General features: G+C 53.6%; 7 protein-coding genes across 7 annotated transcripts; 4 read left to right on the forward strand and 3 right to left on the reverse strand.

The window, feature by feature from the left end:
* Positions 1-590: 590 nt before the first annotated feature.
* On the forward strand, positions 591-2,630 carry J4E85_009984 (uncharacterized protein; the record flags this gene model as incomplete). Its single annotated transcript, XM_051474201.1, has 5 exons — positions 591-1,037; positions 1,118-1,423; positions 1,480-1,637; positions 1,706-2,333; positions 2,388-2,630. The coding sequence occupies 5 exons, from the start codon at positions 591-593 to the stop codon at positions 2,628-2,630; spliced, it is 1,782 nt and encodes a 593-aa protein (XP_051321988.1).
* Positions 2,631-3,438: 808 nt separating this feature from the next.
* On the forward strand, positions 3,439-4,446 carry J4E85_009985 (uncharacterized protein; the record flags this gene model as incomplete). Its single annotated transcript, XM_051474202.1, has 2 exons — positions 3,439-3,504; positions 3,559-4,446. The coding sequence occupies 2 exons, from the start codon at positions 3,439-3,441 to the stop codon at positions 4,444-4,446; spliced, it is 954 nt and encodes a 317-aa protein (XP_051321989.1).
* A 389-nt stretch (positions 4,447-4,835) lies between these two features.
* Positions 4,836-8,215, reverse strand: HIR1 (HIR complex subunit; the record flags this gene model as incomplete). The annotated part of the gene is made up of 5 exons (XM_051474203.1): positions 4,836-4,942; positions 5,001-7,703; positions 7,754-7,969; positions 8,040-8,114; positions 8,179-8,215. 5 exons carry the CDS (start codon positions 8,213-8,215, stop codon positions 4,836-4,838), a joined length of 3,138 nt encoding a protein of 1,045 aa, XP_051321990.1.
* A 702-nt stretch (positions 8,216-8,917) lies between these two features.
* On the reverse strand, positions 8,918-9,796 carry J4E85_009987 (uncharacterized protein; the record flags this gene model as incomplete). Its single annotated transcript, XM_051474204.1, has 2 exons — positions 8,918-9,715; positions 9,767-9,796. The coding sequence occupies 2 exons, from the start codon at positions 9,794-9,796 to the stop codon at positions 8,918-8,920; spliced, it is 828 nt and encodes a 275-aa protein (XP_051321991.1).
* A 499-nt stretch (positions 9,797-10,295) lies between these two features.
* Positions 10,296-12,895, forward strand: J4E85_009988 (uncharacterized protein; the record flags this gene model as incomplete). Its single annotated transcript, XM_051474205.1, has 3 exons — positions 10,296-10,762; positions 11,242-12,227; positions 12,276-12,895. The coding sequence occupies 3 exons, from the start codon at positions 10,296-10,298 to the stop codon at positions 12,893-12,895; spliced, it is 2,073 nt and encodes a 690-aa protein (XP_051321992.1).
* A 185-nt stretch (positions 12,896-13,080) lies between these two features.
* J4E85_009989 (uncharacterized protein) lies at positions 13,081-14,424 on the reverse strand (the record flags this gene model as incomplete). The annotated part of the gene is made up of 1 exon (XM_051474206.1): positions 13,081-14,424. One exon carries the CDS (start codon positions 14,422-14,424, stop codon positions 13,081-13,083), a length of 1,344 nt encoding a protein of 447 aa, XP_051321993.1.
* A 778-nt stretch (positions 14,425-15,202) lies between these two features.
* On the forward strand, positions 15,203-15,708 carry J4E85_009990 (uncharacterized protein; the record flags this gene model as incomplete). The annotated part of the gene is made up of 2 exons (XM_051474207.1): positions 15,203-15,258; positions 15,354-15,708. The coding sequence occupies 2 exons, from the start codon at positions 15,203-15,205 to the stop codon at positions 15,706-15,708; spliced, it is 411 nt and encodes a 136-aa protein (XP_051321994.1).
* Between the last annotated feature and the right edge of the window lie 128 nt (positions 15,709-15,836).

Below are 15,836 nucleotides of genomic sequence, written 5' to 3' on the forward strand. Positions count from 1 at the left end.
CCGCGACGCGGAGAATGGTGGCACCTAGGGCTGCCAAACCTAGACATCAGCGACTGCGACATTGACTGCCTAACGTCGATGGACAAAGTCTGGCTCGGGACCATGCCCCCTATATACAAACCATGAGAGAAGGCTTGGCTCGCTGCTTTCTTAGTCATGGTCGACGTGCATTCGGGGGTTCCACGGCGCCATGATGGCTAACCATCCATCCACACCAACCACACAACGCACTCCAAACGCCGCGATCAGCACAATCAGTCTGTAGAAATCCCAACAGTTGAGGATATAAAGTAGCATAGGATTTATACGAAACACTGGCAACATTCCTTATGACTCGCAAAGCTCGCATGTTCGGCTCTAGCGAATAACAATGTCTCTTTCGTCGGTGCATTTTTATATCCCCGATGCTCGCGCTCTGGGATCAACATTGTTGTGGAGTTCGGCGCGGAGGAACGGACGTTCAACATACTATACTGACCGCTAAACATGCGCGAAGAATGGAATATGTATAGCATCGGGTCGCAGTATCCGTTATTGCACTGGACTCTTTGTAGTCATCTTGGACGACAACGAACCGCTACACGCAGAAGATGGCACAACGAGATGCTAGCCCAGACAGCTTCGCACAGGTCCAGGCCGGAATTTTAGAGAGAGACAACGAGAAGGACGGTGGTGTATTGTGTACAGGATCTTCTTCAAGCACAGCGGCCACCTCAACCTCACGCACCTCCCCAACCCAGACAAATCCTCAGACCGACGTCGAAGCCCTCCGCCACGATGCCTCGTCCTTGAGCCGCGCTCACACGTCAAAGAGTCAGCATTCGCAAACAGTTGGCGACGCCGCTCGTGGTGGCCTCGGTGTCTTCCGCAGCAGGTCTTCTCGCTCTCGCCCACTACCAGCGTTCGGCGCAGGAAAACCGTATCCTCCTCCTCTCGGCAACCAAGAAGACTATGTCGTCGAGTTCGATGGCGAAGATGATCCGTTGCATGCGCAGAACTGGGCGTTGGGGAAGAAGTTGTTTACTGCGCTTATGTTGGTACGTTAGGTCGTCCGGAAACATGACGCGTCAGCTTTCAGTTGATGGATGTAGACTAACTCGAAGTGCTGTATGTCTAGGGATTTACGACAGTCACAGCATCATTCGCTAGTTCGATCTTCAGTACCGCGACGAGAGCTATCGAGCTACAGTTCAACGTCGGCTATGTGGTCGCTACACTGGGTACATCGTTGTACATCCTAGGATTCGCCACGGGACCCGTTCTCTGGGCACCTTTCTCAGAGCTCAAGGGAAGGAGATTGCCGCTTGTGGTGGCATCGTTTGGCTTCTCGGTCTTCAACATTGCGTGTGCGACGGCCAAGGATCTGCAGACTATCTTGATCTGTCGATTTTTCGCGGGGTTCTTTGGCGCGTGTCCGATTACCGTGAGTATTCGTGCGAATGCTTGATAGATGGGACAAAGGTGCTAATATGGACATAGATCGTTGCCGCAGTCTTCGCCGACATGTTCGCCAACAGGACGCGTGGAATAGCGATCTGCTTGTTCAGTGTAATGGTCTTTACAGGTCCTTTCCTCGCTCCTTTCATCGGCGGCTTCATCGTCATGTCGAATTCGTGGCGATGGACTCAGTACCTTGTGTAAGCACTTCCCCCTTCCTCCTCCCTCCTTTCTACAAGGAACATGTATACTAACCATCCCATTACAGCTCCTTCATGGGTTTCGCCTCCTTCACCCTCATGCTCCTCTTCCTCGACGAATCCTACCCACCCATCATCCTCGTCGCAAAAGCCGCCGAACTGCGCCGCCGCACAAAGAACTGGGGCATCCACGCCAAGCAAGAAGAGATAGAAGTCGACTTCCGCCAACTTATCGAGAAGAACTTTTCGAGGCCCCTGAGGATGCTGGTTACGGAGCGCATTGTGCTGCTGCTCAGTATATACATCGCCTTCATCTACGGATTGCTATACCTCTTCCTCACGGCATATCCGATCGTATTCCAGGGCGTCCATGGCATGAACCCCGGTGTTGGTGGTCTTCCGTTCTTCGGAATGATCATTGGGGAGTTGTTTGCCGGAGTGTTTATCTTTGCGAGACAGCCGGGATACCAGAAGAAGCTTGCTGCGAACAACAATGTTCCTATCCCGGAGTGGCGGTTACCCGAGGTTATCGTGGGTGGTGTCGCTTTCGCGGGAGGCTTGTTCTGGTTCGGATGGACTGGGTATCGCGCGGATATCCATTGGATCGTGCCTACGTGCTCTGGATTGCTCATCGGATTTGGCATCATGAGTATCTTTCTGCAGTCGTTCAACTATATCATCGACGCCTATCTCATGGTAAGAAGAGCCCGCATCCCCGTGTTTCGAGGTTCTTGCTAACATGTTAACTAGTTTGCCGCTTCGGCGATTGCAGCGAACACGTTCCTTCGTAGCATATGGGGAGCAGCGTTTCCTCTCTTCGCGAAAGAGATGTTCGAGGGTATGGGCGTTGAATGGGCTTCGACTCTACTTGGATGTTTCGCTGCTGCGATGATACCTGTGCCAGTTTGGTTTTACCTCCAAGGTGCGAAGATCAGAGGTAAGAGCGCGTATGCGCCGACGAGTAAGCCGGCGTCCGCGCCTTCGGAGGAGTGAAATGGACGAGATGCGCAACGGATGTATCAGCACTGCTAGATAGTTTGCACCACCGCATGCAACTCAGCGATAGCCAATTTATACAAACATTCATGACCCTGAACAAAGGCGTAGATCAAGAAATGCAGAATGAGCCGATAAAGTTGAGATCCGCCAACATCCGCCTCCACGCTACGCACCACGCCAGCGGACCCTTCCTGCACGCCCGCCTCTCCCCTGCGCAAGCGCCCTCGCACCTAAAAACGCCTGCAAACTCCACTTCCTTCTCACCCTCAACGCATAACCCACCACCATCGTCCATCCATGGAATATCCTACCCCGCATCTCTAACTGGCCCAGCACACGTCGCAGGTTGCGCGCTTACGCCACAGATGTCAACGGGCAGAGATCGGCTATTGGCCGGCATTACCGCCTTGTTTCACGCTGTCGATCCTTTTACCCCTGGGATAGTGGATGGTTATGGGAAAGGCGGATTCGCCTACATGCCTTAAATTAGATGGGAGATGCGATGGAGAGAGGGATCCTGGTAGGGTATGATGACATTGTGTGAGGCTGTGCTGAGGTTCTTGCTTTCTGTTACTTTCACTTTCGTTCTTGGTCTCTTGTTGGTTTCCTGGTGAACTTGCGCGATACGGGTCGACTCTTTCTTTAACGGCATTCTGGTTGTTGCGCGTATTTGCGACTTTGCGACTGCGATTTGAACTTTGCGATACCACATCACGACTCTGCGCATGCTGGCCTGACGCGCTTACACTTCTTCGACACCACCACAACCACCCGAACAGAGAAGAAGAGCGAAGACACCACCATGGCGTTCAACTGTTCCACCGTCCCCGAGACGACAAACACCGACGCAGGAGTAGCAGGCGCAGGCGTACGTCCCCCTCCTCCCAATCCTCCTCTCCTCCCGACTAACACCAACCCCCAGACCCTCCTCTCCTTCATAATAACCAACATCCTCTCCATCCTCCTCTCCGCCACCATAATCCTGCTCGGCCTCCGAAAATCCACCTCGGCTCCCATCAGCCGCAAACTGCTGCAATCCTTCTCCGACCAACAGATCCTCACCGGAATCGGCATCCAATCCGTCGGCCTCGCAAAGATGAAAACAATGGTCCCCTACCACTTCTTCATCATCTGGCTTCTCTCCCTGCTATCAACAGCCACGAACCTCGCCACCCTCCTCGCCCTCGTCAACGACTTCAAGCGCGACTGGGTGCTGCGCTGGATCCGGCAGATCCTCATGCTCGTAAACATGTTCCTGGGCATCCTCTCTGGGGTATTCATCCTACAGACGGTCATGAAAGACATGGAGCCCAGGTTACCTATTGCATGCGTCTGGGAAGTAGAAAGTAAAGGCCGAAGTGGAAACGCCGCGCTCTCCATCGCCGGCACCATCGCCGTCATCGCAGGCCAAGTCCTAACCTTCGGCTTCGCAACATGGTACCTGCACAACCGCTCCAATCCCAAATGGCTCAAAACGGTGCAAGTCGTCGGTCTCTTCGCCTGTCTCGCCATGGGCGTCGGCGCTACTATACGCGTCGTTCTCGAGTCCCAGGCTTTCGGTCATCCACCCCAGTCTGTTCATCTCGTGGGACCCAGTGAAGGGAACTGGAGTTTCGGTCAATTGTTACCGTTGCTGTTGTTGGCGTTGCCGGTGATTAGTACGATTGAGATTGCGAGGGGGGAGGAGATGAAGCCGAGGAGTAGGGTGGATGATGATAGTGTGCCGCTTTTTGCGGGCGGGGGCGGGAATGATATGGAGTTTCAGCCTAATCCGCTGGTGGGGAGTCAGACGAGTTTGTTTAGGAAGTAGAGAGAGGGGGGATGGGAGGCGTTCTGGATCTGTGTGTGTAAAGAATTCTGGATAGATACCCTGCGAGTGAGACTCAAATATCTTTATTTCGAAATCTTTGGCACGTTCAACACGCATTGCGATGTTTTGTGACAAGCGACTCTCACTAATCTCATTCGAACCTGCAGCTGCAATCGCGGACAAATAGCCTTCCGTTTCGCCACCAAGACTGTTCTACAATTACGTGAATATCCACTCCTTTCCCCCACAAAAAAAGGTGATACCGTTCTTCCCAGCAACGCCAATGGACGCCTGACGTACGTGTTGCCTAACCCTCAAGCCACCTTGTGTCGCTATAGTGATGCTTTTAGTACAAAAGAAGAAGTGAATCAACAAATGAGAGAAGAAAGCTACATATCCGTGATCATAGCTTGGTCATCTTGACGCTGACCCTCCGCTACGATACCAAGAAGACGGGCGTATGGGACTGTTATACGCTGGAGGTCGCGGTGTTTTCCTACATGGGAGGTTAGTATACTGTATTCGCGACATAGTAGGGAAGAAGAGAAACTTACCTAGAATCAACACGGCTTCCTTCAACAACTCTTCCCTCTTCCAGCCACAAATCTCTTCCGGCTCTTTCATGGCCTCGTCTTGCTCGTCGTTGCCTTCTTCCTCTTCTGAGACGAGACTGCCCATAAGACTGCGGAGTAGCTCCTCGATCTTGCCTTTGAGACCTTCGGCACCGAGACGCTTGACGTACATGGTGAGGTAGATCTTGAACTCTTCTCTTGCACCCAGTGTACGGGCAGCAGCGACACGGTTCTCAAGATGAGCAACACTGGCCGAACTCTCAAAGGTCTCGTAACCTTCTGCAGAGACGAGGATCTTGATGAGGCGCTGGAGGTGGAAGGCGCGGCCTTGCAGGAGGGATTGGTTTGTTGTATTGCGCTCGAGCGCGGGGATGATGCCTGCTGAGATGTTTTCCATAGAGACCTGGTCGTCTTTTTCTTTCGGTGCGGCGTTGTTGTCTTTCGAAGAGCGGATGTTGCCGACGGAGGAATCGGTAGAGTTCCAGTATTGACTTGTAACGCCCCACCACGGCTCAGATATGCGTTGCCAGATGTACATGTCGGGGTTGTAGGTATAGCCCTCGCCGTTGGACATGGCTACTGTGATGCGGCCTGCTGAGTTGAGACGTGCGAAGACGATGCCGGGGGACCGGGTGAGGTGGGGTCCTTGGGCGTAGGCTGCGACGTCCAGGATGGGTGCTAGGGAGATGGGTGGGTGGGGTGCAGACATCGTCTTGAGATTCCAGACGTAGCACATGCCGACTGCTGTTATGCACATTAGCCACCAGCCGCGACAGTCCATGATTACCGGTTGTGCTTCGAGAACCATGGCGTTGAGCGTCCGTCGACCGGCTGGCGTCCATGCGTATACTGATCCGTCCTCGCATGCTGCAGCGAATAGGTTTGTGTTGCCTGTCACCAAGAGCACAGCCTTTGGTAAGAAGTCTTGCCAAAGTGACTGTCCTTTGCTGGTGCATGTCAACCGCGTAGGGTCGTGGTCTTGTGGCCGTCCCGTCCGTGATGGTCCGCTGGCATTGCGCGCTTCTAAAACGACCGTGTCTGGTATTTCCGCTTTGCCTGTGTTGGCGTCGACACCACTCTGCGGTGGCTCGCTGCCGTCCATAGTTCGCACGATGACGCTTCTCACTTTCGGCACGGCTAACCGTACCTGGGCGAGGGCCATGGAAGGGTTGACGATGGCCGGTCTTAGGACTTTTGGAGGCTCTGTCATTTCGTTGTTCTTAGCAGCTGCAGCAGCGGGAGGAATAAGACCATTTTCACTGTTTAGCACGATTGCTGCGCCTCCAGGCTTCACCGAACCAGCCAGTCGTTTCTCCACTTGCCGGTCCTCATCGCCTTCGATCTCTGCGAACTTCCGCTTGTTCCCGATCAGCATGGATGCAAGTCCGCCTCTCGGGAAACCATCGTAGGGCTTTGAAAGGTCTAGAATGTTGTGGGGATTGTCACTTCTGCCGCCTGACGTTGTCGTCGCAGAAAGGAGCTGTGTTTGGGGTAACGAGGACTCGCCAACGCCGGACGAGGATGACATTAGCATAGGCGCTATACGCTTCTTGCCATCCTTCGTAACAGTCACTCTTTGCTTGAGCTTCTCGACCCTCACGTCTGGGGGTGGCTCAGCCGGGGCTTGTGGTGGTGCTGCGGCGCCCGATCCGTTGGTAAGGGTTGTTGAGGGAGTGACGCCGTTGGTGCCGTTCGTGATAGTCGGTGGTTGAACTGCACCTCCGTCGCCCATTAGTGCACCCATCCTGCCTTGAACGCCCTTCAGCTCCCCACTCTTACTGCTCTCTTCCAGAAGTAGCGCGTCTGTGCCCTCGATGATACCAACTCTTCTTCCGGCACCGAACTTAGCGAGTGTCTTTTCGTTCTCCGCAAATGTCGCTGGGTAGCCGAGTTCTCCGGGTTCGAAAACAAGAGTCATGATGCTGCCGTCCAAGCTCGTTGCGTATAGCGTCTCTCCGTTTGGTGACCATGCCAAGTCGGAGATGGATTTGCTAGCCAGCTCTTGCGAGCACATGAACGGCCTGGGGAAGCTCGTATTCCACACACTCAGGCATTTGTCTTGTCCGGCGCAAGCGACAATAGTAACCGTCTGCTGGTTAATGGTTCCGTCCTTTTCTGGTCTTGGCTCATCCCGGTAAAACAGCCTTGGGGAAAACGAGGTTACTTCAACGGGCCCTTCGTGGCCGACCAGACTGATATCTCCATCCCAGGTTCCACGCGCAAGAATAGCGACGGAGCTGACTGGCCCATTTGTAGCGTTTGCGGCAGCGATATGTGCGCCGTCGGGTGACCACGAGCAGCGGCGGAAGTAAGTGGTAAGCGGGGAGGTTTGGAAGGGTGCGGTTATGGTGTGGTCCAGGACGAAGTTGTTGACCTGGTCTTGCTGCGAGGCGTTCGGGGGCGGGGAGTTGAATCGGTAGACTTTGATGGTGCGGTCATCGCTAGCCGTAGCGAAGTATTTGTTGGCGGGATCAAATGTTATGCCCTTGACGTGACTCTGGTGGTTTGATAGCGTCTTCAACTTTTCGAAAGAATGCCCAGACCAGACTACCACTTTCGAGTCCAACCCCACCGACACCAATATTGATGAGTCAAATGACCAGCCCAAATCTTGTACGTCGTTGTCGTGTCCTATGAGGCGACGAATGACGCGCCAATTCTCGACGGGCGGCGGTTCGTTCGATCCTGTAATGCTATCAGCCTACGTCCCTTGTACCTGCCTGATGCCTACCCACCAAATGCTGTATGTGTCGGCGCATTCTTGTCGAGCGCATAGACACACACTATCTTGTCGTCTGCGCCAGACGCCAGGTATTTGCCGTTGGAAGAGAAGCGGACCGCATGGATGGTGCCGGAGTGGTTGCTGACAGCCGCGAGCTGCTTCGGCTTCGTATACGAGGGGTCGTTGGAATTCAGAATGGCCTCGGTAGACCAGACACGTACGTAGCCGTCTATAGATGCGTGTTAGCAATATTCTGAGGTGCAGCGCATCCCGTGGGTATCGAGGGTGGGTTGACGAACCTCCGGCGGCTGTGGCCAGGCGCGATCCATCAGGGGAAACGTGGCAGCTGTATACTTCAAAGTCTTTCTGTTCGCCTAGTAGGAATGCATGTCAGTAAGATGCTAGCAGAAAAGGGCATGCATGCGCGGGTGCACCCACCGGGATGAGTTAACCACTGTGGTTTAATGAGATGCATGGTCGCGTGTGTGTCACTAGCAGTTGAATCATGCTATTACGCGACCATGAAAGGAGTATGAGGAGTACTGGGTGCGGTGGTGGAGGGTTTGTGGTTGAGGCGCACGTTGTGGTGCAGCGCGACAGTTGTCTGGTGTTGGCGACGCGATCTCGCGGTTGACGCTACTTGGCAGACGTTTGGGCAGGGGTTTAAGGTTTAGGTGCATGCGCCGATCGGGTAGTGGATGTTAAACGAGCAGCTCACGGTTGGAGGGAATCAAGCATCGAGTGTATTTAGAGTATGGCATGTGTTTGTGATAATACAGTGAACTTGGTGTGCCTTCACCTTAGTCTGTCTAGTTCCCTGGGAGGCAGCCCTGGCTAAGTCTAAAGTCCTACTTGCACTCTCCGCTCCGCCATTGGTTGCTCCTTCACAAAGACACCTGAAAACAGTACTACACTAGCTACATGCAGCTCTTCGATAATCAGATTCTTCATCCGGGTAGTCATTTGGACCCGTGTGGTGGATGGTCATGATATACCGCTGCACGCGCCTGCTCATCCTCACCGGCAAACCTCATTTGAAGTTTCCCGGGCTTATTGCGAAAGTCCACTCTCGTCTGTAGTTCAAATTGGCGCTGATATAAGAGAGGTCTGGGACGAGATGGGTAGTAGCGTGAGCGTTTGGTGCAGATGTTGTGGGTTGTGTCGCTGGTGATGTCGTTCATTTCGCCTTCTTCCTCTTCTTGAAGACCACAGCCGGAGCAGCTGGCGCGTCCTCTTCCTTCTTGACAACAGTCTCAGCAGCCTTAGCCTCCGCTTCCTCGGCCGTGGGTATATCCTGAAGGGTGTTCGTGCCGCTGTCATCTTCAACTTCGGCTTTCACTACATCTTCTTGGTCTTCTTTCTTCACTTCGGCTTGTAGCTTCTTCTTCCCGAGCAAACTCTCGATATCGTCATCGTCGCCCTTGCTGCCTGGGAAACTCTTGTAGGTATGTCCCCAGCCCTTCCGTTTCGTTATAAGCTCCCCAGCAGCTTCCCGTTCCTCCTCATCCTCGTCAAGTTGCCTCTTCCGTACGCCCTTGTTCAACGACGACGCCTTAAACTCTCCATCTTCCGTCACTTCTCCGACGACTTCTTCCTTGACCGTCTTCCATTCACCTGCTATCGCCATATCGCCTCTTGCGGCCGCAGGAAGCGCCACGCCCATGGCTGCTAACTGCTCCCATTGTCTTTTCCTGTCATCTACTGTCGCCTTCTGTTGTGGTTTCTTCTCATATGTAGGTTTGCCGCCTACACCAGTTGCGACGGAAGGCGTGGATGCGGATGGTACGAGGCCATTTAGACGTGCGACCTCTGCTTGTGCGCGCGCCTGGTTGCGCTTTTCGTTTTCTTGTTCGCGATGGAGTCCTTTGAGACTGCGCTGGATGTTGCCTTGGTGGCGGCCGGTCGCTTCGTGTTGCGCGCGTTCGAATTTGGTGTCCTTCACAAACGTAGAGCAGAACTTGCACCAGTATTTCGGCTGTAGTATAATTAGCGCATGACGCAGCTTATCAGTCTTGGTCTGACTTACTGTTGATTTCCAGTACTCGGCCATGGTCATGTGTCGTGGAGTGACGTGCAATCAGCGACGGTCGGGAAAGCTTACCTGGCGCACGGTGCACCTCGGCGGTCCGCAAGGCTAGAGAAGACGAGTTCGCATAGCGCGAACCACGGCTGCGGGTCTTTCACCGCTCTCCACTCCCAAACCCTAATCGCTCTTCACATGTCTTCTAGCGCATTTCCTTCTTGGTCACAGTTTTCGACTCGAGTTTCCACAGTTAGCAGACCATGCTCCCACCATCGGATCCTCGCGCGTCATTGCGATGACTAAGAAGAGTATAGATTTGCTTGAGGCACACTGGGTAGCAGCAGAAAGCAAGCCCTTGTTGTCATCACGCCCTTCTTTCATACTGACTGGTCGACTACACCAACATGGCTGAGCTAAATGATGCCAGAAGCCTTAGCGAAGCGCGTGAACACAATCCTCTGCCGCCTTAGCCGTCACTCTCTATCCTATCTGATCGTATCGACAATGTCCCTCTGTAACACCTCGCACTTCCATGGAGTCTCAGATGGCTGTATCACTGGCTTCAGCTGTCCTACAACTCGTCGATTTTTCGAGCAAAGTGGTCCAGAAGGACAAGGTGGGCAAAGTACACAAATCCACCGGCACCACCCTAGGGGAAGCTACACTGCTCGATGACGCCATCGCTAATCTCGGCGACTTATCACAACAATTTGAGAAGGCACGACGCGTATACTACAAGTCTCATATATCCCCCGATCAGGAGAGCGCAGATGCGCGGCTGATTGCATTGGCGAACGATAGCGGGGGAGTGGCGAAGATCTTACAGGCCACACTGGATCAAGCGAAGCGCAACCATGACGTGGATGAGCAGACGGTACTTGCACAAGGACTACGCAGCATTCTGAGCTTGTACTACAGTCAGAAGACGATATGTGATCTTGCGGATAAACTTGGCTCTATCCGCAAGCAAGTAGATGTCGCTCTGCTTGCCTCGCTCCGGTCAGTGAGACGTCACCAATGCGATCACACATTGACCCAGATCATAGACAGCATGCGGCTCAACATCATTCAATTCATTTGGAGAGAAAGCTGTTTCCGGTGGATGGAAGTACAGGACCTGATGTACTTCTACTCCAGTCCATCGCGCATCACGATTGGAAGACCACGGAGACATTTGATGTCTCGGCATTTTCAGACACATTCGAGAACTCCGTCGTAAGCAATGATGTGGAACGCCGTTTCGTTAGCTTGATATTGGCGCGCTTGCATTTCACTGGCATGCACGATCGATACAAGGCGATTCCTATTGCGCACCCAGGAACCTCGCAATGGATCTTTGATGCAAGTCCCGAACAGCCCAACAATGATGACGTCGACGCCTTTCCTCGGTGGCTCACAGCAACAGGGTGTAGCAATACATATCGGATCGGTGGCAAGCCGGGTACTGGGAAGAGTACGCTGATGAAATTCGTGTCTAGTCACCCTCGCACCGCCACCCACCTGCGCGCCTGGGCCAAAGGAAGGACACTCATCAAAGCGAGCTTTTTCTCCTCTAGTCTGGGCAACGACATGCAAAGATCGCGTATGGGACTTCTACAAAGCTTGCTTCACGCTGCGCTCAGAGGCGACACGGAGACGTTGATCCAGGTCTTTCATCATCGCTGGCAACGATTCCTTACTTCTGGCGGAGGTCGACAACCTTTCACATGGCTTGAATTGCGTCAGGCCTTCATAACAATGATCTCAACGCCCAGCAAACCAACATCGTTCTTCTTCGCAATCGATGGCCTAGACGAATTCGAAGGTAATCTGAAAGATATTCTGCAATTGATCAAAGACATAGCCAAATATCCACATGTCAAGGTTTGCGTTGCCAGTCGATCTTCACCAGAGCTCCTTCGCGCATTCACAGGCCAGCATAATCTACGCCCTGAACTTTTGAATCGCCAGGATATCTGCAACTACGTCACGGCCTCCCTGGCAAGGTCGCAAGTATACGTCAAGCTCAGCAAAACGGATCTCACTCGCGAAACTGAACTGGTCAAAGGTATAGCTAAGAAGGCGGCCGGTATCTTTCTCTGGGCACACATCGTGGTGCAAGTATTGCTTGATGATTTGCCACATACAGCCCGCATGGTCAGTCTTGTTGCTCGGCTCGAGACAATGCCATCTGGACTAGAGCAACTGTTCACCACACTCCTCGGACGTCTGGACACGAAACATCTCAAGCACGCGTCGCAAATCCTCCGCCTGATGACGATAAAACCACGGCCTCTTCTGCTCGAGTTATGGTTTGCGGACGGTAACAACGATGACGCGGCATTGAGGAATGAAGCCCGGCCGCTGTCAGACAATGAAATATTCGAGCGTCTCGAAATGATGAATCGCCGATTGATTTCCCGATGCAGAGGCTTTCTAGAGACAGAATGCCAGTGGGGAAGTGCAAGGTCTGGATTGTCCAAGGGTAGGCTGGAGTTCCATTACTGATCCGACTATAGCTAACCACCTATAGCGTCTCGTGTTACCTGGACACACCGCATTGCGAAAGACTTTGTCCGATCTCAACGAATATGGAACATCATACTCGACAACACCGGGCATGATGCTTTCGATCCTGAATGGCACTGGGCCAACGGTCAACTAGGTCTATTCAAGACTGTCGCCGGGACCACCAATACCAAGGCTTCTCACTTCCTATCTTGCCTCGAGTACGCACTGCGACTAGAACAGCGGCTCAACATCTGCCCAGTCAAGTTCCTAGATGAAGTCGGCCGTACCGCAACGATATACGCGACTGTATACGACGACATCGTGCCTCGGAAATTCAAAGGCACCATCAGCAGCTTTCTAGAATTCGCTGTGCTGTTCAATCTCGTAAGCTACGTTCGTGGCAGAGGCCTAACCCTATCGAAAGAGGAGTTATCACATGCTTCTCGCTTGCTAGGCGTGCTGGATGCAAAGAAGTGGGAAGTGTTTGTAACGCGTTTTGAACACCCTGGAATCTGGAGTACGGAGTTTGAAGAAAGAAAAAGGGACATGCAACAGGTGATGGACAGCTTGCTTGATCGCGGAGGCGGTGAGTCAAGATGGCAAAGAGCGAGGAAGCGACTTTCTGGGCAGAAGAAGACATGAGTCGTTGCATATCGCTTTCGAATCGGCTTCTTGAAAACGATGGGGCAATCGTGTTACATCATTCATAACCATGAGTTGGGATTGGTATCATCGCATCGCAGCGCATGCATACAGTACAAACTCCGCCCGCCCCAACCTCTCATCACCTGCCACGGCATCGATATCCATCTTCCTCCCGGTCCACCTCACTCCATCTTCGGCGCCCTCAAGTTCAGGTGCTCATACTCCGGCAACTCCCACCTCTTCTCCTTCCCCTCCGGCAGCCACCCCGCAAGCCACCCCAACACCTTGTCCACCCTCGCTGTCGAGATCGACCAAAGCACCCAGCCCACGGCCCAAACTCCCCATGCCGACTCCGGAAAGAACCTCCATTCCTTCACCAATGGCCCCAGCTCCTGACACTCCTCAACCGGCTGCTTCATCACCTCTTGATACGCGTCCAGCGCTGCGTCGACATCACTGCCGCACTTCGCTAATTCACCAGCGAGGACATACGCGCCGATAAGTGATAGTGTTGTCCCCATGCCCGTAAAAGCAGAGGGACAATACCCCGCGTCTCCGAGTAAGACAACCCGGTCTTTATACAATTGCCCAGCTGGCATCTTAACCTGCCCAATCTCTGTAGCGTAGAAATCCTTTGCCCCTTCCAACCCCTTCAGAAACCGCGGACACTCCCATCCCGCATCACCATATTCCTCGGTCCAAACAGCCTTCTGCTCATCCAATGGCTTCTTATACGTACCCCTCATGCGACTCGCCCGCTCCTCACGGTTGTTCAAGAGGAAGAGGTAGACTTGTGTGACGGGACGGTCGCCCGTGCGTGTCATGACCATGCGGTTCTGCGGACCGAAGTAGATACGCGCGAGACTGTTTTCCGTGGGCAGGCGCGGGACGTTGTAGTACGCGGCGTGTATGTTTAGGGATTTGAAAGACGCGTCACTGGTTTCTTGACCGAAGGCGAGGCGGCGGGTCCGTGACGATTGGCCATCTGCGGCGATGACGAGGTCGAATGTCGATGTCGAGCCCGTGGAGAAAGTCACTGTTGTTGTCTTTGTCGATGGATTTGGTGAGAATGCAGTGATGGTCGTATCGAAGACATACTTCAAACTCCCACCATACCCTTGTTCATCCAATATCTCGCGCTCCTGGAGACTGATATCATAAACCAACCTCACAAAATCCCCCCTCATAAACTCAAACTCGTTCGTCAGCGTCCTTCCCGGATTCTCCCCCGCAGCCGTCACACCAAACTGCATCAAGCTCTTGCCGTTTCCATTAATGAATTCTAGACCGCTTTCATGGACACAGTAGGGCCGGAGTGTTTCGAGGAGACCAAGTTTCTGCATGATGGGGATGCCGTGCGCTTTTAGGTCGATTTGCTGGCCGCCTGTGCGGAGGGAGGGGTAGCGTTCTAGGATTGTGATGGTGTGGGTGGGGTTGCTGCGTTGGAGGATGAGGGCGAGGAGGGGGCCGCAGACGCCGGCGCCGGTGATGAGGATGTTTAGGGGGTGGGGTTGTGAGGTCGCCATTACTGCGGTGGTGGGACTAGAGAGTTGCTTTGATGAATTGCTAGTATTTGGACGCATGCACAACGCAGTAGGACTAGAGATTGAAGTCCGTAGGTAGAGGAGAGTAGGCGATATCTTTGGAAGGCAACGATACCAGCTAGATGATAGCCGGGTCTATCCTTCCAGGCATCTTCACTCTTATGTTGACATTGCTACACAAAGCCGGCGCAGTACGATGCTCCCCCGAACATCATTCTCGCACATTTGGGCGGAGACCGTGTTCTCCGAGCTCTTCTCCGAACGCTGTTAACGCGGACATAGTAGGCGTTAACCTTTAGGGATCCAATGGCGGAGCCGTGTAGACTGTTGCCTTGACATCCTTGCTGACTCTGCAGCAGTCGGCGTCAGCGCGCATGGGTGTCTGTACGCCGTACGTCGCTTGACGAAGAAGGATATGTGCCGTTTAGAGACTGTAGCCTAGATGATGTACTACGGTTTACATTGTAATTCTGTCCAAGGTCACTGGCGTCGCTGAACAGGAGTGAGTTGATAGTTGACAAGATGAACGTCGTGATGATGTAGACCTCAGGGTCTGCGGGCGGATCACCTGTCGGCGCCAAGCAAAAGTGAAGTTCGTCGCTTCGCATCACCAACACCGACCTCCACCAACCCACCCGCCTTCTGCGCTACATCGACACATAGCTCGCCAGACCCTGTACTTTCCAACTTACAGCCGGTTATCGCCGACGTCAGACTCTCGAAAAGTCAACAAGCCGCACACGGTCCACCAAACCTCGCAATGGCCATCCTAGGGACGGCCCTCAACGGCATCGGCGCGCTCTTCCTCACACATGCGTACGTGTACACGTAGCTCATATCTCCATATCCCCAAACAGAGGGTCATACGAGCATAAGCGCACAATCCCTACGCACCAACTAACCCCCACCAGCGTCTACTCGACCCACGAACACACCGCAACCTTCGCATCCACGCCCCTCCCCCTCGACATCTCGCTCGAACTCCTCACCTCCATCCTCATCCTCTCTCTCGGCATCGTCATATCGTTTGCGCCACTAAAGCCAATACAATACGCGCAATGGGCGGGCCAGATTTCGCGGGAAGGACGACACGGCGAGGGCTACTACACAAAAGAGGGCGAGGAGGTCTTGAGTGAGGGCGATCCGTATGCGTTTTTGGGGTTAGATGGCGGGATTGGCGGGAAGGGGGAGGGGAGGAAGGGGTTCTGGGATGTTAAGGGGAAGAGGAGGGAGTATGAGGAGTGGGTTAGGCAGGGTGGGAAATAGGATCTGGTTGATGACAGCGGGGAAGATTTGGGTTGAAGAGGTCTAGCGGACGGGCGTGATGGACTGACAACGCGCACCGGTGGTGTGCTTGGGCATGCGTATTTTGTCACGAAGCGTCTCATACCCGG

The sequence above is a fragment of the Alternaria conjuncta genome, assembly GCF_024043145.1.
Source record: "Alternaria conjuncta strain BMP 0040 chromosome Unknown scaffold_20, whole genome shotgun sequence".
Classification (NCBI taxonomy): Eukaryota; Fungi; Ascomycota; class Dothideomycetes; order Pleosporales; family Pleosporaceae; genus Alternaria; species Alternaria conjuncta.